At 37.8% G+C, this 27,489-nt stretch overlaps 1 protein-coding gene across 1 annotated transcript; it reads left to right on the top strand.

Moving 5' to 3' along the window:
• The first annotated feature begins 457 nt into the window (after positions 1–457).
• Positions 458–27,352, top strand: VCPIP1 (valosin containing protein interacting protein 1). The gene is made up of 3 exons (XM_072604725.1): positions 458–3,533; positions 8,760–8,846; positions 26,445–27,352. The coding sequence occupies exons 1-3, from the start codon at positions 830–832 to the stop codon at positions 27,311–27,313; spliced, it is 3,660 nt and encodes a 1,219-aa protein (XP_072460826.1). The 5' UTR covers positions 458–829; the 3' UTR covers positions 27,314–27,352.
• Positions 27,353–27,489: the final 137 nt, after the last annotated feature.

Raw genomic sequence — 27,489 nt, 5'->3', positions numbered from 1 at the left:
CCCCGGCATGCAACGCCGAGTCCTCACCGGCACCCTTCCTTTTCCCCATCCTGCGAAGCGGTAGGGAAGTGCAACAGGTAGCACCGTAGGGCAACCTAGGAAATGTGGTCCCTCGTTGGTTCAAGGTTACGTCTTCAGGCGGACCAGCGAGCGGCTTGAGACTACAACTCCCGGCAGGCAAAGCGAGCCATCTTGTTTTCCCTTCGTATTACCATAATTCTTTACTTTCCCCTTCCTCTTCTTCCTTAGCTAGGGCCCTGAGCCGCGGTGCCTCACGGCACTCGTAGTCCTGATCCGGTCCAAGCCTTCATTATCCCGAGGTCAGACGCACAAGCTGGTAGACTCTAATTCCCAGAGGGCAGAGCGAAGGCCGCGCCTGCGCGTTCTCCTCGGGAGGGCGTGTGTGTATGTCTGTGTGTGAGAGAGGGGTGGGGAGAGAGAGAGAGTGTGTGTGTGTGTGTGTTTGTGTGTGTGTGAGAGAGAGCGAGAGAGAGGGAGAGAGAGAGACAGAGAGAGCGAGGGAGAGCGAGAGTGAAAGCGAGAGAGAGCGAGAGAGAGAGCGAGAGAGAGAGAGAGTGTGCCTGGTAGGGTGGAGGCCGTTACGTTCGGGGCAACGGCTACGACAGTGAAGAAGCAATTAGAGAAGCGGCGTCCAGTGTTTCCGCCTTCACTTAGGTGTCGGTGGGGGGGGCTGATAAAGGGAGGAAAGCGAGTCGCCAGTCGGGCGAGCCGGGGCCTGGGCCGGACTGATTTGGGCCGGTGCGGGTCAGGGCTATGAGCCTTTGAGGGGTCGCCCGGGGCGCGGAGCGAGACCCGAGAGCGGAGAGCGATGTCTCAGCCGCCGCCGCCACCGCCTCCCCCTCCTCCTCCCCCTCCCCCCGAGGCGCCGGCGGCGGCCGCTGCTGCGGCCGTGGCTCAGGGGCTGCTCGCGAAGCGGAAGGACCGACGCATCCTGTCCGGGAACTGCCCGGACCCCAAGTGCCAGGCGCGTTTGTTCTTCCCGGCCTCCGGCTCAGCCAGCATCGAGTGCACGGAGTGCGGGCAGCGGCACGAGCAGCACCAGCTGCTGGGGGTGGAGGAGGTGACCGACCCGGACGTGGTGCTGCACAACCTGCTCCGGAACGCGCTGCTCGGGGTGACGGGGGCCCCCAAGAAGAACACGGAGCTGGTGAAGGTGCTGGGCCTCTCCAACTACCACTGCAAACTGCTGTCGCCCATCCTGGCCCGATATGGGATGGACAAACAGACGGGCAGGGCCAAGCTGCTGCGAGACATGAATCAGGGCGAGCTGTTTGACTGCGCCCTGTTGGGCGACCGCGCCTTTCTCATTGAGCCCGAGCATGTGAACACTGTGGGTTACGGCAAGGACCGATCTGGAAGTCTGCTCTACTTGCATGACACCCTGGAGGACATTAAGAGGGCCAACCGGAGTCAGGAGTGCTTGATTCCGGTGCACGTAGACGGGGATGGACACTGCTTGGTGCATGCTGTGTCCCGGGCCCTAGTGGGCCGGGAGCTCTTCTGGCATGCCTTGAGAGAGAATCTTAAGCAGCACTTTCAGCAGCACCTGGCTCGGTATCAAGCCCTCTTTCACGACTTCATTGATGCTGCGGAGTGGGAGGACATTATCAACGAATGTGACCCCCTTTTTGTACCACCTGAGGGTGTTCCCTTGGGGTTGAGAAACATCCACATTTTTGGCCTTGCCAATGTGTTACACCGGCCTATTATTCTGCTGGATTCCCTCAGTGGCATGAGAAGCTCTGGGGACTATTCTGCCACTTTTCTTCCTGGACTTATCCCTGCAGAGAAGTGCACTGGTAGAGATGGCCATTTGAACAAACCAATCTGCATTGCCTGGAGTAGCTCTGGCCGAAACCACTATATTCCTTTGGTTGGTATAAAAGGGGCTGCTTTACCCAAACTGCCCATGAAGCTACTGCCTAAAGCATGGGGAGTACCTCAGGACCTCATTAAAAAGTATATTAAACTTGAGGAGGATGGTGGGTGTGTGATTGGAGGAGATAGAAGTTTGCAGGACAAATACTTACTGAGGCTTGTGGCTGCTATGGAGGAGGTCTTCATGGACAAACATGGTATTCATCCTAGTTTAGTTGCAGATGTTCATCAATATTTCTACAGAAGAACTGGGGTAATAGGAGTTCAACCTGAAGAAGTAACAGCTGCTGCAAAAAAAGCAGTGATGGATAATCGCCTTCACAAGTGTTTGATCTGTGGTGCCCTTTCTGAACTTCATGTGCCCCCTGAGTGGTTGGCCCCAGGAGGGAAATTGTACAACCTGGCCAAAAGTACCCATGGTCAGCTGAGGCCTGACAAAAATTATAGCTTCCCTTTGAACAATCTGGTGTGCTCATATGATTCGTTGAAGGATGTTCTGATACCAGACTACAATCTGAGTAATCTAACAGCTTGTAATTGGTGCCATGGCACATCAGTGCGAAGAGTTAGAGGTGATGGTTCTGTTGTATATTTGGATGGGGACAGAACTAATACCAGATCCACTGGAGGTAAATGTGGTTGTGGATTCAAACATTATTGGGAAGGTAAAGAATACGACAATCTGCCTGAAGCTTTTCCTATTACTTTGGAATGGAGTGGAAGAGTGGTCAGAGAAACAGTGTATTGGTTCCAGTATGAAAGCGATGTGTCTTTGAATAGCAATGTTTATGACGTTGCAATGAAACTTGTTACCAAACATTTCCCTGGTGAATTTGGGAGTGAAATCCTAGTTCAGAAAGTTGTCCACACTATATTGCATCAGACAGCCAAAAAGAATCCTGATGACTACACTCCTGTAAATATTGATGGTGCTCATGCCCAGAGAGTTGAGGATGTACAACATGGGCAAGATTTGGAGTCTCAACTTCCAACCAAAATTATTCTTACTGGGCAGAAAACAAAAACTTTGCACAAGGAGGAATTAAATATGAGTAAAACTGAAAGAACTATTCAACAGAACATTACGGAACAAGCTTCTATAATGCAGAAACGGAAAACTGAGAAGTTAAAACAAGAACAAAAAGCCCAACCTAGAACTGTTTCCCCAAGCATCATTCGTGATGGGCCATCATCTGCTCCTGCTACTCCTACCAAGGCCCCTTATTCACCGGTATCTACTAAGGAGAAGAAGATCCGCATAACAACAAATGATGGGCGACAGTCAATGCTTACACTCAAACCCTCAACAACCTATTTTGAACTTCAGGAGAGCATAGCTAGAGAATTTGATATTCCTCCATATTTACAGTGTATTCGATATGGTTTTCCTCCTAAAGAGCTAATGCCCCCCAAAGCTGGAATGGAAAAGGAACCTGTGCCCTTACAACATGGTGATAGAATAACAATAGAAATCCTAAAAGGTAAAGAGGAAGGTGGTCAGCCCAGTGCAGCACACTCAGCACACACTGTGAAACATGAAGATATTGCTGTTACTAGCAAAATATCTTCTAAGGAATTTCAGGAGCACAGTGACAAGGAAATGTACTCCCTGTGCCTTCTGGCAACATTAATGGGTAAGATCAATTTACTTTATGTAGCCTGTATCTTCTTCGTAAAATGAAGAAAGTGTTTCTCCCCTTTTCAGGGGACCCTGAGGTCTGTGAAAATCAGACCATATATGCTAGAAGAAAATGGCTTGCTAATATGGGTTTTTGACATGTCTGGGTAAATATGCCAAGATTGCAAAGATGTGCTTTTGCTGTCATTCGATTCCTTAGAACAACATAATTTATACTTGCAGTGTTTTTTAAATACCATGTCTGACCTTTCATTTTTTTCAAAGGCTTAGGTGGCAATTGAGTCTACCCACCTTTCCTCCTTTGATTTTTGTTTAAATTTATTGTTTTCCTGTGTTTAGGTCAGGTGATTCAGGACTTCCTGTCTGATGAATTGCAGTTTCTGGTGTTGATATTTCCACCCTGCCCCCACCTAATTCAGTGCTGGTGTTGTCTTGACTCCTTTTCCTGTTCCCTCCTGCCTTACTCCAATTCACATCTTTTTTTAGTAGCTTTAAGTGCCTTCATTTGCCTTAGTGAATGTCTTTGTAATGAAGTGTCATAGGGAGAAAGAGGTAGGTATGGGGTTGATTTTGAACTATATTAGGGAGAAAGGGTGTGACTTTGTTCTTTCAGTGATGCAGCTGAAATTAATGAAAAAAAACTCTTGTTACTAGTGAAATGTAATTTAAAGTTTTAGACAATAATTTTGTATTCTAGCCAGTTTGAATAGGAGTAGAAGTTGAATAGCAAGGCTTATGACATTGCAAGGTGATGTGAAGAAAACAAATGTAGATATCAATAGTTCCTGATTGTTTTTTCTTGAAAGATTTCTGATTTCCACAAGGGTAGTGTCGTAGCATAGCATAGTAGCATCGAAATGGTACTAAATGTCAATGTTTCTTTACTTTATTAGGTAAAGACTCAGATTTCTTTCTGAACTATTAATTTTGGGGTTGTACTAGTTATAACAAAATCTTTTTAATGCATTGGTTTAGTGGACAGTATTAATTCAGAAATTTCAGTTCTGGTTCAGACTCCTCTATAAACCAACTCATGATCTTATAAAATTACCTAGGCAATCACTTTGTTTGACCTTTTCCTGCAAGTTTGTGGTGTTATTACAGAAAGAATTCTGTCTTAATGAATTTGTAGGGAAGTAGAAATTTTTGAGTTAGAGCAGTTATTTTGTTTACATGAAACAAATGTTAAACATGGTGTTATTGTTTATAAACATCTCCTGTGAATACTTTCTTTTCATATGTAAATATAGGCACTTAAATTTGTAGATTTGTAACCCAAGCAGATTTTAAACATTATCTACTCTAAACTTCTTAATTTTACATATGAGGAAACTGAGGTCCAGACAGGGTAAGTGATTTGCTCAAAGTTGTAGTTACAAGTGACAGAAGCAGGATTTGAACCCAGGTCCAGTATTCTTTCTGCTTAACTTTGCACATTTATTATTATTATTATTATTTTTATGTGTCTAAATGCAATAAAATATGACTTTTTGGAAGTGTACGATTTATAAATTTGAGTTCTAATCCTAACTTTGCCATTATAATTTAAATCATAATGTACATTATAGTTTTATTTAGAATTTTGTTTGTTGGTTATCATTTTGAATTTTAATATTAACTTTAGGTATCGTTAGCTGTAGCCTTGAACTTGTCACTTAACCTCTATGTGTCTCAAATTTTCTCACCTGTAAAATGAAGCACTTGGACTAGATGATATCTAAGTTCCCTTCCAGTTCTAACGTTGTCCGTTTATCCTGAGTATCTGTTTGGCAAAGGACGGAGAACACTTGATGCCTGGAGAGACTTTAAAATGATGAAGCCCAGGATAGAGACAAAGTGTGAAGGATGTTTTGTTTCTTCAGTGACCACATCTGAGTAAAGCTGGTGATAATTAAGAAATACCTTATGGTGCTTCGGGCACTTTACTGTACTGCGTAATTTGATTTCAATCCTGAGTTGAAGGATTCCTGTGACTTTCCAGCTTTTATCAGTTAGAGACTAACACACTTTAACCACATAGCAAAATTATAAAATCCCTAGATACCAGCAATATATAATTTTGAAAAGCATACCTTTAAAAAAAGAATAATGGATGATGCACATATTTTAAAACAGATGACTTTTAGTATCTGCCATTAAAAAAATAGTTGACCACTAATAGAGACTTGTGGCATTGTTTTATAGGGGTTTTTGATTCAGAATATTCATATATCAAATTCATCGTATCTGCAGCAGAAAAGCATCCCTCTCTCAGGAGCATCTACCCTATCACTAATATTGGTCACTGGCCACAGTGTAGAACTAGCCTTCTTTCTATAGTGCTGGATGTTTTACTGCTAATTAAGAAAAAAAAAACCCCTCAGGATTCTAACTGAATAATGTCATGTCTTAGGGGATAGTCCACCTCTTCATCTGGATAACTGAATGTTAATGAGCTTAATGCCTTTCTGCAAGTTATCTACCAGTCTTTAAATGACACATGGGTAAATTGTGCATCTTTTGATACTGTCGACTCTATGGTATTAAAATGTCTTCTAAATCCAAATTTAACTTAGTGTGCCATACTGTATTATTGGGTCAGTTTCACTTTTCTTGTTGTTGTAGTATTAATTCAGTTTTCATGTCACATTTTTTTCCCCTTAAAGTGACATACTAATTTAGGTGAGAGAAAATAACCTATTTTATATTTGCATAAGTGGTGGTATAATACCTTTTGTGTTTTTCTGTTTTCATACCAGTTATTGTTCACTTTTTAGGAATGGAGTGATGTTTTCATTATTTGATTTTGAAACCTCTTCCTAATTCCATACCAGCTTGCAAAGAGCAGTATGAATTTGAAGTGATTTTGTTAACTTATTATATATTTTTAAAATCTTAAAACTGCTTGAAATTGGATTCACCCAGGCAAGTTACAAAGCCATTGTTGGGAATACTGTAGATGTAATTGGATCTGAATATAATTACTGTATCTCTGAATTTTTCTTTAAAATGTTGGATGAAAGGCAATTGTATACAATTGAAATGTCACTTTAGTTAGTACCTCACTGTCCTTCATCTTTCCATAGGCCTTAGTGGACCAATATGTACTGTGTACTTCTAACAGGGAAGCATTCATAACTTTGTATAAAACATCATTAACAGTATTTATATCCTACTTAAGATGCATTTGCGCAGTGCTGTATTTGGTTATGTTTTACATGTTTTCTGAAGTCATGAGTTTTAACATTGATTGCACAGAGTGGATGCACTTGGGAAGTTGGGCATACTAAGAAGAGAGGCAAGCAGATGATTCCTGGAGCTGTTTTGGCTAAATAATCTGTATTAGAGAGTGGAAATGAGAGAATAGATGGCAATAGTTCCTTCATTTAATTCATTTAAATCTTTTGTAGTGCAAACAGATTTTCCTCATTTGCAGTAGAAATTTGTATTTTAACAGTACATTTTTTTAATGGTTACAGATTCTTTAGTTCGTAGCCATAGTTCATTTTTTGGCAAGTTTTAGAGTATGTTGAATTATAAATTTTCATTACTAAATTTCACAAAATCGTTAAAATTTTTGTGTTAATTTTAGATTTCAAACTTTATAGTCAGATCTCAATTACGGCATTCACTTTATGAATTAGCAAACAGTTTTATATCCTTCACCATTTTACCATTACTATTCAGGATACACACCTCATCTGAGGAAATGTTAGAACTTGACATGCCACTGCTGTGGATTGTGTTGTTTCTTGGGTTTAAAAAAAAATATGGCATGATAGGATGATAGATTTAGAGCTGAAAGGGACCTTAGATTTAATACAGTTCTCTCATTTTACAAATGAGAGCAGTAGTAAGAAGCAGTTCTGGGATTAGAACTTGACTTCAAATCTTGTATTTTTTCAGCTGTGCCATTCTGCCTTATCATTAAAATGACAAGGTGGTTGGTAGTAATTGATTGAAAAATCCAGTTGCTAATTTTCTAACATATTTATGCCTAGTAGATGTGAGAGGTTACAGTTGAGATAGGTAAACTCAGTAAGAATGGACAGGAAAAGAGGGTTTATACTTCCAGTTGTGGTACTGCTGGGACTGGAGTAAAGAGCCAGTGAGAACATGGGAGTATTGAAAATGGGAGCTAATTGCAAAGTATGGGTCCCTTAAGATTAGAGATGGGTTTTAGCCATCTCTGTTTTCCTGACCTCAGTTCTCACTTTTTCATCGGTATTATTTGTGTTTGGCAAACTTATAAGTGGAGTTAGAGAATTTATTCCGAATGTGGGATTTTCTATAGGAAGAGGAAAAAAATTTTGGTGAGTTGGAAAAGAGATAGTGTTGAACATGTAAGGCCTGTTGAAGGCCTTCAGTGAAGGTTGAAGTGATCATTCAGTCATTAAACATTTATTAGGTGCTTAATATGTGTCAGACTCTGCTAAGTGCTGAAGACCTACAAAGGCAGAAGACAGTCCCTGTGCATGAGGAGCTCCCAATCTACTAGGGGAGATTATGTGAAAATAAACTATATAATCAGTCAATAAACATTTATTAAGTGTTTACTGTGTGCCAATCACTGTGCTAAGTGCTGTTTGAGGAAATACTCAAGAGGTAAGGCACCAGAATTAAGAGGGCTCAGGAAAGGTTTCCTGTAGAAGGTAGGATTTTAGCCAGATATTGAAGGAAGCCAGGAAAACCAGGAGGAGAAGATGACGAAAGAGAACAGTAGAAGTGGGGAAGAATAGTCAGAAAAGGAACAGAAGTAGAATCGTCAGTGCTTTGTGTAGCACCAGGAAAGTTTTGTTGGGGAAGTTATAAAAGAAATAATTGTCTTTTTTTTTTGGCCCATTTATTTCAAGTAATCATTGATATTAGTAGCTCATGTTTATATGGTACTTCATAGTCTTATCAGTTTTGATTCTTTTTAGTGGGCAAATCGCTGATCTCTGGACCTCAGTTTCCTCATGGGTAAAATAGGAGTAATAATTTTTGCATCATGTACCTCATAGGGCTATGGTAAGGACAATCCTTTGTTCTGAGTATTAGAGTTGTAAGGGACCTTAGAGGTCATCTAGTCTTATACCCATCATTTTCTTTAACTATGAATGGATAAAATGGTTTAATCACAAAGTCCCCTTCTAAAACCATTGTTTTTGTTGTTCTAGATGAGATAATAGAATGAATTCTAACAGGTATTATGGTCCTTGGTACCAATATTGACTCTGGATCTGTTTTTGTTGTTCTACAGGAGAAGATATCTGGTCTCATGCGAAGGGACTTCCTCACTTGTTCCAACAGGGTGGGGTGTTCTACAACATAATGAAGAAAACAATGGGTACAATTTATTTCTAACTTTATTCTTGGATAATATATCTACTCAAGTCATTTTGACATTAGGGAAGTTTGCATTTAAGTGGGTGTACCTTTAAGAAAAATCTGGATTGTATATGGTAGTCAAATCAGTTAATGTGTTATTACTGACATCTGTTGGACAGATATTTTTCTTGCTACATCATCACTAGAAGTGTTCAAATAATTTGAACTTTGTCACTTTCTCCTTATCTAAAAATTGCCAAGTGCAAGGAGTAGAAAAGTTGAGTAGTTTTTTATAGCTCTTATCAGACAAAGTCCATGGAATAATAGTTATACCCCGCAATAAGAAAGTTATGGTTGGTTATAGAGTGAAAAGCAGATTGAATAGCAAGCTCATTGAGGTAATCAGAAGCAGAAAATATGTGGATTTTTTATTAAATATCATAATAAATGATTGTATTTGAGATTTTCTGACCCAACTCTGTTAATCACTAATTAACTTTTCCCTCCCCTTATACTTTATATTCTTAATCTTATATACAATAGTGTATATGTATACATATATATGCATGTGTATATGTGTATATGTGTATGTATTTATTATATCTACTTATTCACACATGCTTAGAATCATAGGCCATACTTCTTTTTCTCCTTTGCTCACCAATGTTATAAATCCTTTTCCTAAGTTCTAGGGATATTGTGCAGGTTTCTGTTTCCTTTGGAGTCCTGGTCTTATGAATCAACGTTTACTTTTTGGCTTATCTGAGTCCCACTAAACTTTATAGTTTTGTTCTACTTAAAAGTAATATTTTCCTTTCTTTCATTGGTATTTTCATGTTTCTGGTTGAAATACCTACTTAATGTTTAGCCTTATGAGAGTTCTTAGCTATATGGGGAGGAGAAGTAAATTATTGAAATTTTGTTGCATTAAATACAGCCATTTGTAATCGAATCTCCCTGTAAGACTATCTCCTAATTTGTTTCTTGTAGAATTGCCATTGAAATGATGACAACAGTGCATATTGTAGATAGGTAAATTTAATAGAATAGTTTTACCTGGCAAATATTTTGTTCCGTTGTTCCAGAGGATCATTGTATGCTACATTTTTCACTCAAAAACTCCTCTTTCCTTTCTCTCCTCTTCCCTCATCTGCAAAATCCCAAAGCCATACTACCAGACACACAATCAGCACATAGTATAGCTAGGTTGGTCAGATCCTTAGTAACAAGTATCCTGAGATTTTTATGCTTTGAGTCATATTTGGTATGGAAGAAATTTAGTGTTATTTTTGGAATTTGGGGAAATATTTAAACTAAATTACTTTTTTAAAAACCCTCTACATTTTACGTTATATGAAACAGAGGTTAGGGCAGCTAGGTATAGAAGTAGAGTGCTGGGTCAGGAAGGCTCCTCTTCCTGAGTTCAGATCTTGCCACAGTGCTTACTAGCTGTGTGACTCTAAGCAATCCAATTAACCTTGTTTGCCTCAGTTTCTTCATCTGTGAAATGAACTGGAGAAGAAGATGACAGACTGTTCCCAGTATCCTTGCCAGGAAAGCCCCAAATTGGGTAATGAAGAGTAAGATACCATTGAAACAACTGAACAGCAACAAGAGACTAACTAGAAAAGAGTGGTTCCACAATTTTAACTTGAGATATATTAATGAATTTCATAAGAATATGTAAATTATGACATCAGATAACCTAGAGGTCCATGAATGAAGGAGGTCATGTGGGAATGATAAGGATGCAGTAACTTAAGTCTAGTTTTTATAATATGGGGAGGTTAAATATTCTAGCTAAGTGAGTAATTTTAATAAAACTTTGTTAAGCTGATTTCTCTATTCAGGGTGGTATGAAGTTTGAAGCAGCTGCTGACTGGCTGCCCCATTGTTTGATAGAGTGATTGAAGAAGCTACCTGGTCTTATTTGTCTCCGTTTTTCTTGGTTCCCTAAGTTTTGAATGGGAGAGACTTAATGTTACATTTAATTTTGATGGAATATGTTATTATCAGTTCTTGAAGAATCACACTACCCTACAAAAATAATAGGTGTTTTTCTTACCTGGTAGAATTTAGTTTTAGTTCTGTTGCCACTGAAAAACTTAAAAAGAGAAATGTATTTTCTGGACAAAGTGTATTCTAGATAAAACAGCAACTCTCCTTCATTTTCTTCCCTCTCCCCCTCCACTTCATTTTCGGAAAGAAGGGAGCCAGAACATATTTTAGATTATTCTTCCAGTGGTAAAAGATTTGACTCTAAAGGACAGAAAGATTTATAAATTGAAAGAAGTTATAAAGCTAAAGTAGCTTTATATACTTTGGAGATATTAAAGTCCCTCTTTTTTGTATATAGAAGGATGAAGAACTATGTTAAATTATGCCTATTTTTTGCTATTAAAGCATCATTAATTCAGACTTAGAATTGTAAAGAAATGTTATATTTTGTGAGTTGGCACTAAGTATATTAAAATGCAGGTCTGAATTTTTTCAAGATTCAGGATTTGTGATAAGTAGGAAAGATTTACAAATTTTATCTTTTTATCATCTTGATAAAGGAAATTAATATGGTGAAGAAAATTGCAAGAAAGAATTTAATTTTCCTTGTTTTTAAGTAGTTTAGTTCCCTTTTATATATGAATATATTCATATTTTTAATATTTAAAATATATTTTTATTCATACCTTTTGTTTTTATATTTCCTGTTTTCGCCTTGGATCCTTTCCCTCTTCACCTTCCAGAGAACCATCCCTTATAACAAAGAACTTTTTCTTAAAAAGAAGAAAAAGTCTCAGCAAAAATGATCAATTTATCAAAAAATTGTGACATCATATACAAGGTTTCAAACTCTAGCCTCTTCTATGTAGTGGGGGAGGGATGTTCTTATAGGTCTTCATTGAGCTTTATAATTTCATAATCAGAATTTCTGTTTTGATTGTTTTGTAGTTCTATTTACATTGTTGTAATCATTGTGTATATTGTTTTCCTGGCTCTCCTTATTTTCTTTGCATCAGTTTGTGTCTTTCCAAGCTTCTCTGTATTCTCTGTATTATTTCTTAGAGCCCAGTAATATTCTGTTGTATTCCACAATTTGTTTAGCCTTTCCAGATAATGGGCACTTGCCTTATTTATAGTTTTTTGCAGCCGCAAAAAATGTGCTTCTAAAAAATTTTGGTGTATTGATATTCTTAACTGTAGAGGCTTTCTTATCTGTCTAGAGAGTCTGCCTGTAAGCCTTTAGGTCTTGGGTTAGAATCTTTATCTGACACCTACTGGCTGTGTGAATCTGGGCAAATCATGTAGTTGCCTGGTACTCTAGGCAAGTCTTAAGACCACAAGTTACAGAAAAGGTACTGAGGCTGGGCATACTAGCAAATGATTCAAATACAGTAGCAAAGCTGTCAGAGAGGCTGAGGCTAATGGATTGCTCAGTTCTGAGTTGGAGTGGGCTAAAGTCATTGGGTGTCTGCACTAAGTCTGGTAACAGTGTGGTGAGCCTCCAGGGAGAGATCATCAGCATAATTTTAATATATTTTGAAATATGCATTCTAAAAATACAGAGTTAAAGTTGTCTGTTATTTTAATTAAGCAGAACAAACCTAAAATGAAAATAAAATATTTCCATAAAACCATCTAGACTGGAAGTTTTGGAAAGCCACAAAAATGTTTCAGAAATATATCATAGCAACTTAGATATAGAATCATAAGGAATCTCAGACACCAGCCAGTACATTTTACTTCCTTATGTATAGTTAGGGAAGTTTTGGTGTGGTAAGGCTAAAGTGATTTGCTTTAAGGTCATACAGGTAATAAGCATCAGAGGCAAAATTTGAACCCAAGGCTTCTGACTGTAGAGCCAGTGCTTTTTCCACTGTACTTTCTCTCCCTCCCCTGCATCAGCTAGATTAGAAGTAAAATTAACCAACAGATACTTACACGTTTATTTGCCAACTGTGTCCAATCTAGGCCATAGGGATATAAAAATCAAAAGTGAAACAGTTTGTGTCTTTAAGGAGGTTATTTTCTATTGAGAGAAAACACATATAGTGGTTGATTGATGACTGCTTATACAAACTAGCCTACTATATCTACTAATTGACCTCAGACAAAGAGATTGTGCTTCAATTTGACGTCCCATCAAGGCTGTCAAGCCATTTTACCATCCTCTTGCTGCCCTGTGTCCCATCCTGCCTTTCTACCTCCTAAAAAACGCTCCTTTTCCTGGCCACTACTTCCTTATATAGATTTTCTTCTCTTATTAGAATGTAAGCTCTTTGAGGGCAGAGGATTTCTGGTTTTTGTTTGTTTTTAATTTGTGTCCTCACTGCTTTGCAGAGTGCCTGGCCTTCTGTAAATGCTTAATATGTACTTTTTCATTCATTTGGAGGTGAGGAGAGGGACATGCATTATAGACATGGGGACAACCTTTGGTAATGTGTCAAGTGAGAAACAGGAACAAAGACAGTTGGGTGTACTATTGAATTCGTGAGAGAATATGAGCTATAGTACTGGAAAGGTAGATTGAAGCCAGGCTGTGAAGGCTTAAATGCCAAACAGATGAATTGGGTCTGATGACTGAGGTAGTAAGGGGCCCTAGGAGATTACTGAGCAAGGAAGTGACATGTTTAGACTCATGCTTGAGTACTGTCATTTGGTAGATGTGTGGAGATTTGGAAATTGGAGGAGGCCAGTTAGGAAGCTATTGTGAGGCCAGACCAGATGAGAAGTGGTGAGGACTCCATACTAATGAGCATAGGCCATTTTTCATTGTTACTTTCAAAGCTTTTTATTTTTCACTGTAGTCTTCAGAAGGTTCAAGTCCTCTGTGTGATAGTAAACAAAGGAATAGCTAGTATGCTTGTTAGCATTTTAAAAAATTTAAAATTTGGACCCCAAATCAGACCGGCTTTTTTCTTTAATTATACTGATTTTTGTGAAGTTTTGTATACATATGTGAAAAGAGAATGTTAACTTTTTTTTATTGTGAGCATATAAGACCTGGGTTCAAGTTCTGCCTCTTATATGAGCTATGGGACTGTGGGCAAGGCATCTCAGTGCCCTGGGCAACTAAGACTCCAGGTTATAGATGAATCATTGACATACATTGAGGAGTTACCACATTGGGTATGAAATCACAGGTCCAGACCCCTTCTCCTTCTCCCCTCAAAAGGGGGAAGGCTATGTACAGTTACCTAGGTTGCGATAACTTGTATATGTAATGCTATAAATTGTTTGAAAAATGGAAAGAGTTTTTAAAAATATACCTTTTTGAAAGCTAAGAGATATTTATCAGATACGAAACTTGATATAATTGAGTTAAATTGGATGTAAAAACTGATATAGATGCCTTATTTTATGTAATGAATAGGCAGACCTCTGAAATATTTCTGACAGCATATCCAACATTCCATACTCATAGTCCCACATGCTTCCAGGAATGGTACATTTCCTCATTTCTTCTTCCTTTAAGACACCTTTAATGTTATAAAAACTTTAATATAGAAACTTTAATATACATCAGAGCAGCTTTTATTGTTACTTTATTTGTAGTAATTATAATGTAAATTTTTGTGATGCTTTGTGTTTTGTCAACGTTCTCATTTGGGTCTCATTTTAGAACAAATCAGGTCAGTGGTACAAGTATGATTATCTTCATCTCCAGTCACCACAGATCGTTTCCTTTCTTAACATAGCCCCCTTGTGACCTGTGTGACCTTCGACAAATTATTTAACCTCCATATGTCTATGTGTCCTCAACTGTAAAACAGGTGTTGGACTAGATGATGTCCCGAATTCCTTCCAGCTTTAAATCTGTGATGTTTTTTCCTTGCATTTTTGGCTTTAATTTATACTTATCCCTGTAACATATTTTCATATATTTTAGCTTAGTTATTCTGTATGTCTGATTTCATCAATATGAGTGCAAGGTTTTTAAGGATAAGCATTTTATAATGTCGGTCAATATGCATTTTATTAAGTGCCTACAATGTGCCAGACACTGTGCTAAACAGTGAGATACAAGAACAAAATTTAAATAGTGCCTGCCCTTAAAAAGCTTATGTTTTAATGAGGGATGCAACATGTACATATTTAGGTCTTTTCAAGCCACCTACAAAGAAGACAGGAGGTAAGCATGATAGGGAAGGCACTAGCAACTGGGGAGACCAGAATAGGCTTCAGGAATGAGGTGATGTTGAGTTGAGTCTTGAAAAAACCCTGGGGACTTCTAGGTGGTTCAGTGCATAGAGCACTGGCCCTGGAGTCAGGAGGATCTGAGCTCAAGTCTGGCCTTAGACACTTACTAGCTGTGTCACTTAACCCTGAATGTCTCCAAGAAAGAAAGAAACCAAGTATTCCAAGAAGCAGAGGTGAGGAGGAATACTGTGTGCCCGAGTCCGTACGTAAGAAGTGCAGACAGACAGAAGATAGATAATTGTCATTGAAGAACAGCAAGTAGATCAGTATGACTGGATCACAGAGAGCGTGGGGAGGAGTGCTGTGTGAGAGAGCTTTAAATGACAAACAGGAGGAGAATTACATTTGTCCTAGAGTTTGAGTAGAAGGGTGACCCATGCTCCTGCTTTTAAGGAAAACTCTGGTCTTCTTTGAGAGCGAAGGACAAACAACGTATGTATGTATGTGTGTATGTATGTATATATGGTGTGTATATACTATATATATATGTATATATGTGTGTGTATATCTATATCTATGTTTCCCCAATAATAATCATAGGATTGAACTGAATTACTGCCATTGAAAGTGCTGGGTCATTTATAAAAAAGATTCAACATATCACAGGATTTTGAACTACCTTTCTGAATCATAAAAAAGTTAAATCATGTTCATTATTTAGTGTTAAGATAATTTTACTCTATGTGAATTTGGATCATCAACATGTAGTATTTATTTGATAATTCTCTGCATCATGATACTTAATCAAAATGATCCCTTTCCTGGCTATGTCAGGTAACAGGCATTCACTATATTAGGTACTGTAATATTTGGGAGTTACAAGCATGTTAGAAACTACTAAACTAAGAATGATCCTTATTCTTTAATAGCTACAGTTGGTTTGTGTAGAGGAAAAGTTAACTTACTGTTGTCTAACAGAAAGTTATGAAGGTAATTGTAAATACAGAAGCTCAGCAGTTATATTCTGTCTCCTGCACTAAAGAAGTCCAGATTCATTTAGAATGCTAAGAATTAGACTTGTCATTCAGGGAGGACAATAAATTTAGGTTGTTGTTCTGTAAACTATTTTTCGTGGTTGATACTAAGAGAAGAAAAGTCATCCCACATTAGGATATATTGAATCTTCCAAAGTATTTGTAGTCTTTGAATTTTATCTTTGAATACGTTCCTTTCTCATATTTGACAGTTAATCTGTAAAGCATCATATAAGTGTCAGTTGCTAGTATATAGATGTAATGACATTGAAGATAGGAAAGGAGATGAGGTATGCCTACTGTTTAGGCATAAAGTTTATTCTTAGAAAAAGCCTCATGTTATGAGAAGTTTGGCTTTAAAGCTAAACGATTACAAATGAATTAGCACTTAACCTTTTTTGGTGATCACAATAGATGGATGAAAAATGAAGAGAGACTTTTATATTATTAGACTACATGTTTGAAGTCATTATAATCTGTTGTTTTACTTCAGCAAGCATTTAAGAAGCACCTCCTGTATAATGTACTATGCTGTGTACTAGGGGATGCCAAGACAAAAAATGAAACACCTGTTCCCAAATAATTTACATTCTGTGGAATTCTAATTTCCCTTGGGATACAGGATAGAGATGAAAACTTAAACAGTGATATGTCAAAATATCCCCACTCCAAATGTTAGAGAATTGAAGGAACTCCCAAGGGAAGGGTGAGCCTGATGCACCTGTACTCAGATGCAAATATGGGAATATATTAAAGGAAATCACAGAATCTTAATCGAAGACATATGAAGATCAGGAATGGAATATGGGATCTGGAGAAGACCTTAATCCTATTTATCAAGGAATCCAAATGTCTTGCTGTGAGAGAGGCATAACCCCAAACTAAAAGGAGCTTTGAGAAAAAAAGGCAGGCAGCAGTGGTGAAAAAAAGGATGGAGAGGTTATGATCATCAAATTAGATGGGCTAGGGAACACCAAGGTTCCCAAGACAAAGGGCAAACAAGAAGATCAAGTCTCCAGGCTGTAATATTAGAAGAATGTTGGAGAATAGCTATGGCCCAGTGACAGGAAAAAGAAGAAAAGAATTCCCAGGGAGAGAGGCAGAAAGATGACCGCTGAGTAGACAAAGAAATGTCCTTGGAAAGTCATCTCTTCTTAACCAGAGGAAAATATTCGTGTAACTGGGGACTGAACTGTTTCTCTTCTGAATATCAGAGCAGAAAGTCATCTAGTCTGATTAGTGAATTCCACAAATGATGTGATTATGTCTCCTGGACCTTAAGTAACTTACTTAAGGTCACAGAGTAATAAAATAGTAGATTGGGCTCTAGTCCAAATGTTTTGAACTCATGTCTATACTTCCTTCTAATATATCTTACATTAACACTCTCAAGGGTGGGAAGAAAGAAGTAGGGTAAACATGCCAGGGCCTAGAAAAACGACCTTTGTCCCAAAAAATTGGGACAGAGTATATCTGGTACTCTTAAGTGCCTTAAACTGACTGTAACATAGCCATACAAAAACTACATTCAAATGTTTTGCATCCTGAAATTTCCTCACACTACTGTAGTCTGGTTATTTATCTGAACAGATTGTATCTTAATCTGTTGGTAGGCAAGGTGAGGAGGGAAAAGAGTAAAGCCAGAGAAGTGAAGGGCTGGGACCCAGTGTCTGTAAGAGATTCACAATTATTACCTTTGGGTAGGTAAGAACGAATTGTATTGACAAAAGATGGGTGTTGTACTCCATTCTGGCACAACTGGTGATGGATACTTTAATTATTTTTATAGAATAGAATAAATTACTGTGGACTAAGACCAAATTTCTTTTAAAATAGAACATTTACTTTTTTCCCTTAATAAACACCAGTGTGAACTGTCCCTTTATAGAATATTAGTTGTACAGAAAACTGAATTAGATGACATGAGTTCTAGTCTTCAGCTCTTTTTTTTGTTTTGTTTTTGTTTTTTTTATAAGCTATATAACCTTGAACAAATTATTTAATGTCTCTCAGTCTGAGTTTTCTTGTTTATAAAATGAGAGCTTGAACTAGAAGATTTCTGTGTTAAAAAGAAGTCTTAAGATACCATAGCAGAAGCCTCAGTTAACTGAAATGAAGTTTATTTAAGAAGTGTGTTTGAGTGTCTGTTGTGTGTATGGGTTAGTTGAGGAATGAGATGTAGACGTATAAGACATATTTACTACCTTTGAGTATCTTAAAAGTCTAGTTGATAAAACCAGACACTCATCAGTTTTTAAAAAAATTTTAAATGAATAAAATAATTCTAAGAGTAAACTGAACCCCCCAAAAAGACTTGGTTAATATAAACATTTCATTTTTGTTTTTGAGGTGTGATATATATATATGTCATAAGTAGCACTACGACATTTACCAGCTTGGCATCTCTCCATGGTGCTAGAGTCAGTCCCAATATCCCCCAAATGCTCACTGCAGTATACTATACTGAGTATAGTCTCCCTTCTCTCCCCTTTCTTTGTCTTCCCTTCCCTTTCCCCAACAATATTTTTCAGACCTGGCATCCATGAACAAAACTTCTTTACAGGGGACAAAAATGACCAGAGATTGTTTCTCAAGATAGATAGGAACACAGCTGGGGTGGGTGTAGTACCTTGGGTGGAGGTGCCAGTGAACTGGGCTGCTGAAATGTATTGGAAGATTTGGGGACTGGGTTGTTTTCAAAGACAAGGTCTTTTCCTTTTAGGGGTCCATGTCTTATCATCCCATCTTATTCAGTGTCTGTCACATAGTAGGTACTTAAATTATTTTTTATTGATTGCCTGGTATTGAGTGTGTGGAGGGGAATATAATAAATGGTGGCACTAATAGAAATACAGTTATGCCTTCCGCATTGAGACTTTCCTCAGAGTGGTTTTGATATATCGCAGGTCAGTGTGAGAAATTAAATGGGAATTTTTTGGGAGTTTTGCAGAAGCCATAGATGACACAGAAAAAGTTTAGAAACTCAGAAATGCCTAAAATATGCATGTAGTATTATATAATATCAACATATTTTATGTTTCGATACCATAATAATTCAGGCTTCTCTCACTAAAACATTTTACGTGAATTTTCCAGATCGCTGTGGGGTGGGAAGTGGGAGGTGATGGAAGGTGAGGGGGGAAAGGAGGGAATGTGCTGGTGCTATGCTGTTTTCCTAACTGACTTGATGTGGAAGAGATAACTGTAGTGAAATTTAAAAAAAGGAGTAGGTTTGGAGAGACTATAATAAGCTCAAGCTGGGGCATGTTGTGTATATGGTACCAGTAGGTACCTTTAAGCCACTGAAGCCATGAAAGTCAATGAGATTGCTTAAGGGAGAGTCTAGAGAGGGAAGCATCAGGGACCTACCCTTGGGTAATGTTTTTCTAGGAGGGAGTCTTCTAGTGCTTGGGAAGTCAGATAAACAGATGAAGAAAGCTTGGAGAACTAGGAGGTGGAGCTTTTGAATTTAAAAGAGGAAAGTGATGGGAGGGGATGGTAGTATCAGTATTGTCCCTAGGTCTAGGAGAATGAAGAGATGTTTCTGGTTGAAAGTAGGCTACCAGATTGGGCAAATAGGAGAAGATCTTTGAGACTGAAGCGTTAGTAGAGTAATTGAGAAATAGGCAACAGATTGCAAGGAGGGGTTTAGGACAGAGTAGGAAGTGCAGCTAGGTGGTGAATTAGAGAGAGTACCAGGCCTGGAGTCAGGAAGACTCCTCTTTGTGAATTCAAATCCTGCTGTGTGACCCTGAGCAGGTTACTTAACCTTAGTTCTTCATCTGTAAAATAGGCTGGAAAAGGAAATGATCAACTACTCCAAGTATCCTTGCCAAGAAAACCCCAAGTTGGGTTATGAAAAGTCAGACCCAGCTGAAAAAATGACTCAATGAGGAGGTGAAGAAGCAGAGGTCTAGGATTAAGACCACTTTTTTCAGAAGTTTGGCAGTGAAAGGATAAGGGGAAAGAGTGGTTGGTAGTTGAAAGAAGTTGAAGGATTGAGGAAGTTTTTTTTTAGGATTGGAGAAACTGAGGATGTTTATCTTAGCCTGGTGATATGGATATGAAAGTAAGCAAGAGAGCAAAATGATGTTTATAGCAAGTTGTTTGGTCTAGGAGTTGAAAAGAGGTTGAGGGGGCAAGGAAAGGGATTATTAGCTTGAGCCAGGGGAGAGGATACCTTTTCTTTTGTGACTTGTAGGGAAGGAGTAAAGGTTGGGTGATGCTCCTGAGAGGTTTAGCAGAACTGAGGTGAAGGGAGCTTCTGTCTTATGGATGCAGTCTTAATGAAGGGAGAGGCTAATTTTTTATTGCAAATGTTAGGAGTGTGATTTATGGATTTCAGTTCAGTATTGAGCAGCCCATCTTATAAAAGGGAAGCAGTCTGAGATATAATGATACTTTATCTGTAAGGAAGTTTATAGTTTTATATAGTTTATGTATAGTTTATAGTTTTCAAAGCATTTACATATATATTTCAAAATAATTTGGATGGATTCATGGGTTCTCAGTATTATAAAATAGTGATTATAAAACAGTTATATAAATTTTTCACCACCACCCTCATGTACTTTACATGTCTTTTTTATGATTCTCACATATTCATTGTTTTCTTCAATGCAGTAATATTCTGTTACAATGCAGTTTTTAACCTGCATCTATAGATTCCCAAAGAGACCACGGAAAGATTTCTGGAGGGGAGTTACGAACTTGGATGGGAGAAAAAAATACTATCTTTATTTCAGTATAAATGGTTTCTTTTATAATTCTATGTATTTTAAAACATTGTTCTGAGAAAAGATCCATAAGCTTCACTAGACGGCCCAAGGGCTTCATGACACAAAAAAGGTTAAGAACCCTTCTGCATAACAATCAGTGTGTTTAACCATTTGCCAATTGATGGATATCTACTTTGTTTCCAATTCTTTGCTGTCATCAAAGTACTACTGTGAATATTTTGGTGAGTAGAACTCACTGCCTCTTATGGAAGCCCACTCTACTTTTGGACAACTCCAACAGTCAGGAAGTTTCCCCATATACGTCTGAGTGAGAGACAGTGTGGCAGAGGAGTTTGGGCAGGCTTTGGGTTCAAATTCTGCCTCTGACACATAGTGACTGTATGACTCTGAGGACACCTCTCGGTGCTCCAGGCAATTTTCTAAGACTTTGTTCCACAACAGTTGTTGATCTACTGTGAGGGGGGCTTTCCTTACTGGAGGTCCACAGGCCCAGACCCCTTCCACTTTCTCTCTAGGAACCTAATTGAAATGTGCCTCTCTGCAACTTCTACCCATTGCTCTTTTAAAAAAAAAAAAATCAATATTTTATTTTTTACCTCAATTACATGTAAAAACAATTTAAACATTCTTTTTTCAAACTTTGAGTTCTGAATTCCCTCCCTCCCTCTCTCCTTCCTCTTCCCGCCTCATTGAGAAGGCATGCAATTTGATGTAGGTTATACATGTGCAGTTCCATGTAAGTCATTCTGTGAAAGAAAACACAGACAAAATAACCCAAGAAAAATAAAGTTACGTTTCAATCTGCATTCAGATTCCATCAGTTATTTCTGTGGAGATGGACATCATTCTTTGTCATAAGTCCTTCAGAATTGTCTTAAATCATTGTTATTGCTGAGATATTGCTGTTACTATGTACAATGTTCTCCTAGTTCTACTCGTTTCACTTTGCATCAGTTCATGTAAGTCTTTCCCAGTTTTTCTGAGAGCATCCTGCTCATTATTTCTTATAGTGTAACAGTAGCCTTTCACAATCATGTACCACAGCTTGTTCTGTCATTCCCCAGTTGATGGGCATCCTCTCAATTTCCAATTCTTTGCCACACAAAAAGATCTGCTATAATAGTTTTCTACATGTAGGTCCTTTTCCTTTTTGTTTTTCACCTCTTCCTTAGTCAAAGGGTATGCATGTTTTATAGCTCTTTGGGAATAGTTCCAAATGACTCTTCAGAATCTACCCATTGCTCTTGTCTGACCTTTGAGATCAGTCTACACCCCTCTTGCACATGAAGGAGCTTCAAATACTTGAAGACAGTTGTTCAAACTGTTCTTCTTTAGGCTAAATCTCTCTAGTTCTTGTAGCGGATTCTTTTGTGTTATTGTCTGGTACTTTTTCCATCCTAGTCACCATTCCCTCGGTATGTTCCAGTTTGCCATTGACCTAAATGTGGCACACAGAACTAAACACAGTACTCTAGATGCTGTTTGACCAGGGAAATTATAGCAGGGATATGCCTCTCAGTGAAGTCCAAAATGGGATTAACTTTTTTTGGTTTGTTTGTCATGTCGTATTGTTGATTTGCATTGCATTGCATTGAAAGTCCATTAAGTTTGCTGGAGTTAACATACAGTTCTGTTGTCAGTCACTGTTCCATGTCCTTAGTTTATCACATTTCAACAGATTAGTTTTGTCTTCCCCTTTCCCCATCCCTTTTTTTGTTTTTAGCTTACCAAGGGTTTTTTTGGATCTTGACTGTGCTATTCAGTTTTTTAACTATCGCTTTAAGTTTTGTTATCTTTAAATTTAATAAACATGTAATAAACATTTATGCCTTTATCCAAATCACTGATTTAAATGTTGACTAGATTCTCTGTGGTATTCCACTAGAGACTTCTCCAGTTTGCTACTTAAAGCTCCTTTGATTATAACTTTCTGGGTCCAGTTTAAATCTACCCTTAACTCTTATCATTTGGCCGAGTTCTTCATTTTATCTACAAAGAAAGGACAAGCATGAGAGACTTTGTTAGATGCTTGTTAAAATTCACATATACAACATATATGGCATTTCCCTGGTCCACTAGTTTAGTAACCCTGTCAAAAAAAGAAATTAGGTTAGTTGGGCATGACCTCTTCTTGATTAATTTATAAAGTGGGAGAAATGCTCCCACTTCTAAATACTTACTTAACTGTTTTTAAATACATTCTTTAATTTCCTGCAGGAATCATTCAAGCTCACACATCTGTAGTTTGAAAAGTTCATCTGTTTCTCTTTTTAAAAAATTTTATATTTGCCTGTCTTCAATTCTGGAACTTCTTTCCCATTTTTCATGATTTTTCAAAGATAACCAACAGCAGCTTAACATCAGAGCTAGAGTTGAATTGGGCTCTTCTGTTTTTGAAAGATATTTATTTGGGATGTCTGTTTAAGCAGAAATATGTTTATTTAGGCCAAGTTATTTGCACTCAGTTGAAGTCAGCTAGATATTATTTCCAACTTCTTACCTTCCAGTTAACCCTTTTTGTTCTAGTCTGCCCCCTCATTATTGTTTTTCTTAGTAGGAAAAAGCAGAAATAAAATAAGAGCCTACTGCCATCTCTTGTCATCAATCTCCTCCGAATAGCAGTCCCATTTTTTCATTGATATTACTCTTGTCTCCAGTGTAGCTTTTCTTTTTAAGCTTTTTTTGTTATTCTTACCATTCATTACTGGCTTTAGCTTCTTCTGTGGTTTAGACTTCCAGACACACTATTGTCATTTTCAGTTACTGCCTTTGCTTCCATTTTCTCTTCTTGTTCTTTAAAAATCTAAATTGATCAGTTAATTCCTTGGGTATTCATATTGGTCTTTTTATATTGCTCTTACTTCATTGAAAGTTATTAGAATAGCATTCTTTGGAGTATCCAATCCTTTTTAGGCCAACTTTCTCTTAGGAATTTTAGGTTCTGGGATCTTACTCATCTGAACTCTTTGACTGTACTGAAATCCCAGATATGTTTCAGATTGTGCCTGGTTTCCCCCTCCTTATCTGACATGAATTTTCTATGATAGATTACTCATTTTCTCCTAAAGTTCCTATCATTTCTACTTTGGCAGTGAATTTCTCCTTATTGATCAGAATCCATTCCAGAATAGAAGTTCCTGTTATGTACTTTCTCCTCCTTTTGAAGAATGAAATGATCATAAGGCAAGTCAAGAATTAATCAGCTGCTCTACTGTTAGAAAAGGGAGTGTTCCAGAAGATGTTTGGACAGTTGAAGTACCCTGTCTTTACTCTTTTATGCCTCCATGCCATGATGTGATCAGTTTCCTGGGCTCATCCATTTTCTTTTGTTTATATGATCCCACCATAATAACAGTTATTACTCCTTCAATTGATCCTTATCCAAAAGATCCCGACTATGTTTTCCCTCTCTTGTTTGTGGATTTTCTTATGAATGTATTATCTTAATATTTGATGCAATTATTCTACCACATCCTTTTGCATAAGATGTACTCTATCATAGTCATATTCCAGTCACATACTATCCAATTTGTAAGATCAAATTTACCTTGTTTTAACATAGTTTGCTTTATTATTAGCCTAGATATCTAATACTATGAGATATCATCCTGCCCCTCTTTTTGAATAATCTTGTGTTATACCTGCTGTTCTGTGTTATCTGGCCTACTAGATTTTTATGAATTATCTCTCACTTCATCTCTTTATCATTTTCAGTTTGAATACTTTTTGGTTAGTTTTTCATGTTTACAGGCAATTTTAAAAAGCCTTTCTCTCAGTGACCTCCTTAGAACATATGCCTTATAGTGAAATCTGGGTCAAAGCGTATGAACGCTTTTAGTCTCTTTATTTACATATTTCCACATTGCTTTCCAGAATGAATAGATTTCCAGCTCCATCAGTAATGCATTGGTGTTTCTGTACAGGGGCAGCTAGGTGTCAAAAGTGGGTTTGGAATCAGGAAGACCTGAGTTCATATCTGATCTGACACTAGCTGCGTGTCCTATGCTATTTTGTCTCTTTACCTTTGGTAACACTGTCCTTTATAAATAAACTACTCTTCTTTCTCTTTCTGCTTTTTTTTAATTCTTGCCCATTTTTAAAAGTCCAATTCAGATGTCACTTCTTCCATGAAACCTTTGCTTATTTTTCTGTTGGTAACAGCCTTTTCTCTCAAGTTTATCTAAACTTGATGTTTCCTCCAGGATCTACCCAAGGGCCCTATACCTACTAAGTGCTTAGTACACTAAGTATAGAAAAGAAACCAAGGTTAATTTGTCATGGCATTTTGAATGAAGGCATGTTGGCCTCTTAGGAATCATCTCTACTCTAAGTGATCACAAAACAATGAACCATTCTAGAACGATTCTAGAATCTTGTCATGTTCATCGGCCAGTAGTTTGATAGACTCATGGAGCTGGTAGGGATCCCTGAGGCTATCAGTGCCAACTCTCTCATTTTACAGATGAGGAAATGGGGTTAAAGGACTTGCTCAAGGTCACCTAAGTATAGTATTAGGGGTGTGTGATTGAACCCAGGGTCCTCTGACACTAGACCTAGTTCCCACACTTGAGATGATATTTATCCATCTCAAATATTACAACACATTTTTTGTTTTTGTTGTTGTGATTCAGGAAAGATGACTAACGTGTATGTGATTTCATTACCCTGGTTTGTACTTTTACTGGACCAGGAAATCTTATGCTCACTAATGGTAATTAGACACTTTTTATAATTCCCTATTAACCACTTTTATAATTTCCAGTCTGAAGATCATTCTCCATTGTAGGAAAAATAACAGCAAAAAAAGGAATTCACTAGTTCTTCCCTCTTTCTTATCTTTCAATAACAAGTATAAATTCTCTTTCATATTCATCTTGACCTAGTATAGCTAAAGAAAACCTTTGTCATCTTGAGCACTTATTGCAGTCCTTATTAAAGTATCTTGCTAATCTTTAATATTCATCATTATGCATTTTTTCATGCTTTATGTTGTCCTTCAAAAGTCTGAGTATCTTTGATGATATCTCTGTTTAATCATATTGTTCTCTTTAGACATCTTTTCATTGTCATCAGAAATCTGGAGAATTGCTTCTTCAGTCAACAAACATTATCTTATGTGCTTACTATATGCTGGACACTGCAGTCTAAATGCTGGGGATACAAAGAACATTAAATATACAAAAACATCCCTGCCCCTAAGAACTTTACATGCTAATGCAGAAACAGCATGTAAATAATAGGCCGGAAGACCAAATCTCACTCTCCATTATGGTATTATTAGGCAACTGTCCATTAAATATGTTAGATGTGTTTGTAAAAATTGTAGAATTTGAATTTTAGAAAACTGAATCACATTTCTCTTGAATTACATAATATACTTTCTGAGATACTGCTTCATTTTAAATTGTTTATTAGCTAATATTTTCTCCCAGTGGTTATTTTCCTTTTGTAGTTTTATCCTTTTCCATCAAGTAGGTAAAGAGTTATGAGCAAATGCTTTAAGTTCATTTTCTATATGGTGGGATATCCTTATTTTAATTTTTTGGTTTCTAAACTATTAGGTATGGAAAAGCTGCATAAAGCTGCTGACCACTTACTGAATTAATCTAGTTAAGCTTCACTATATTTCAGAGGTAACAATGCTTTTTCAATAATCTTTTAAATAAGAATTGAAGAAATTAAATTTCTGACTTTTTCCCTTCTTCACAGGTATGACTGATGGCAAGCACTGCACTTTCCCACATCTTCCTGGTAAAACCTTTGTCTACAATGCTTCAGAAGACAGATTGGAATTGTGTGTGGATGCTGCAGGGCACTTCCCCATTGGTCCTAATGTTGAAGATTTAGTGAAAGAGGCTGTAAGTCAGGTTCGGTCAGAGACTACTTCAAGAAGTCGAGAATCAAGTCCCTCACATGGTCTCTTGAAATTAGGTAGTGGTGGTGTAGTGAAAAAGAAATCAGAACAGCTGCATAATGTGACTGCCTTCCAAGGAAAGGGGCATTCTCTCGGGACTGCATCCAGTAGCCCCCACCTTGAGCAGAGAGCTAGAGAAGGTCCAGTTATCAGAAAACATAGTGCAGGGACAGATTTTGCTGCTAGTTCTGCAAAACCAGATCCTTCTGTATTCACAGCGCCTTCTAGTAACAGTGAGCTTATTCGGATAGCTCCTGGAGTAGTAACAATGAGAGACAGCAGGCAGCTGGATCCTAACTTGATTGAAGCCCAGCGAAAAAAGTTGCAGGAAATGGTTTCATCAATCCAGGCTTCAATGGACAGGCACTTGCGGGATCAGAACACAGAGCAGTCACCAACTGATTTCCCTCAAAGGAAAGTAGAAGTTGTAAGTTCATCTGCAAAATCTGGGAGTTTTCAGGCTGGCTTACCTGAATCTTTTCCCATAACTGGTGGTACTGAGCATTTGAATGCGGAAACTAGTGGAAATGTAACAAGTGCAGTGGGAACAACATTTGCCACAAGGTCAAAAGCACAAAAAGGAAATTCTGTGGAGGAACCTGAAGAGATGGATAGTCAAGATGCTGACATGACTAATGCAACTGAGCCAATGGATCATTCTTGATTAGTGAGGGGCTAATAAAGGCAGAATGTTTATTGTGAATATGTAATGTTGTTGGCTGGACCACATACATGATTAGTCATTTAAAAGAAAAAATCTTGTATGTATACTTCAAAGATTATATCTTGTTATTCAGTGCATGATCGCAAGTGTGTGATTGGCAATAGCTTTTAATATAC

The sequence above is a fragment of the Notamacropus eugenii genome, chromosome 4, assembly GCF_028372415.1.
Source record: "Notamacropus eugenii isolate mMacEug1 chromosome 4, mMacEug1.pri_v2, whole genome shotgun sequence".
Lineage (NCBI taxonomy): Eukaryota > Metazoa > Chordata > Mammalia > Diprotodontia > Macropodidae > Notamacropus > Notamacropus eugenii.
Note: the sequence above shows the minus strand (reverse complement) of the source record. Positions and strands in the feature narration are given on the sequence as shown.

Bases quoted from the DNA above. Each gene is read 5' to 3' on its own strand.
- VCPIP1 (XM_072604725.1), top strand. From the start codon at position 830: ATGTCTCAGCCGCCGCCGCCACCGCCTCCCCCTCCTCCTCCCCCTCCC. The intron at 3,534-8,759 runs GTAAGATCAATT...GTTGTTCTACAG, and splicing joins CCTTCTGGCAACATTAATGG to GAGAAGATATCTGGTCTCAT. The intron at 8,847-26,444 runs GTACAATTTATT...CCTTCTTCACAG, and splicing joins CATAATGAAGAAAACAATGG to GTATGACTGATGGCAAGCAC.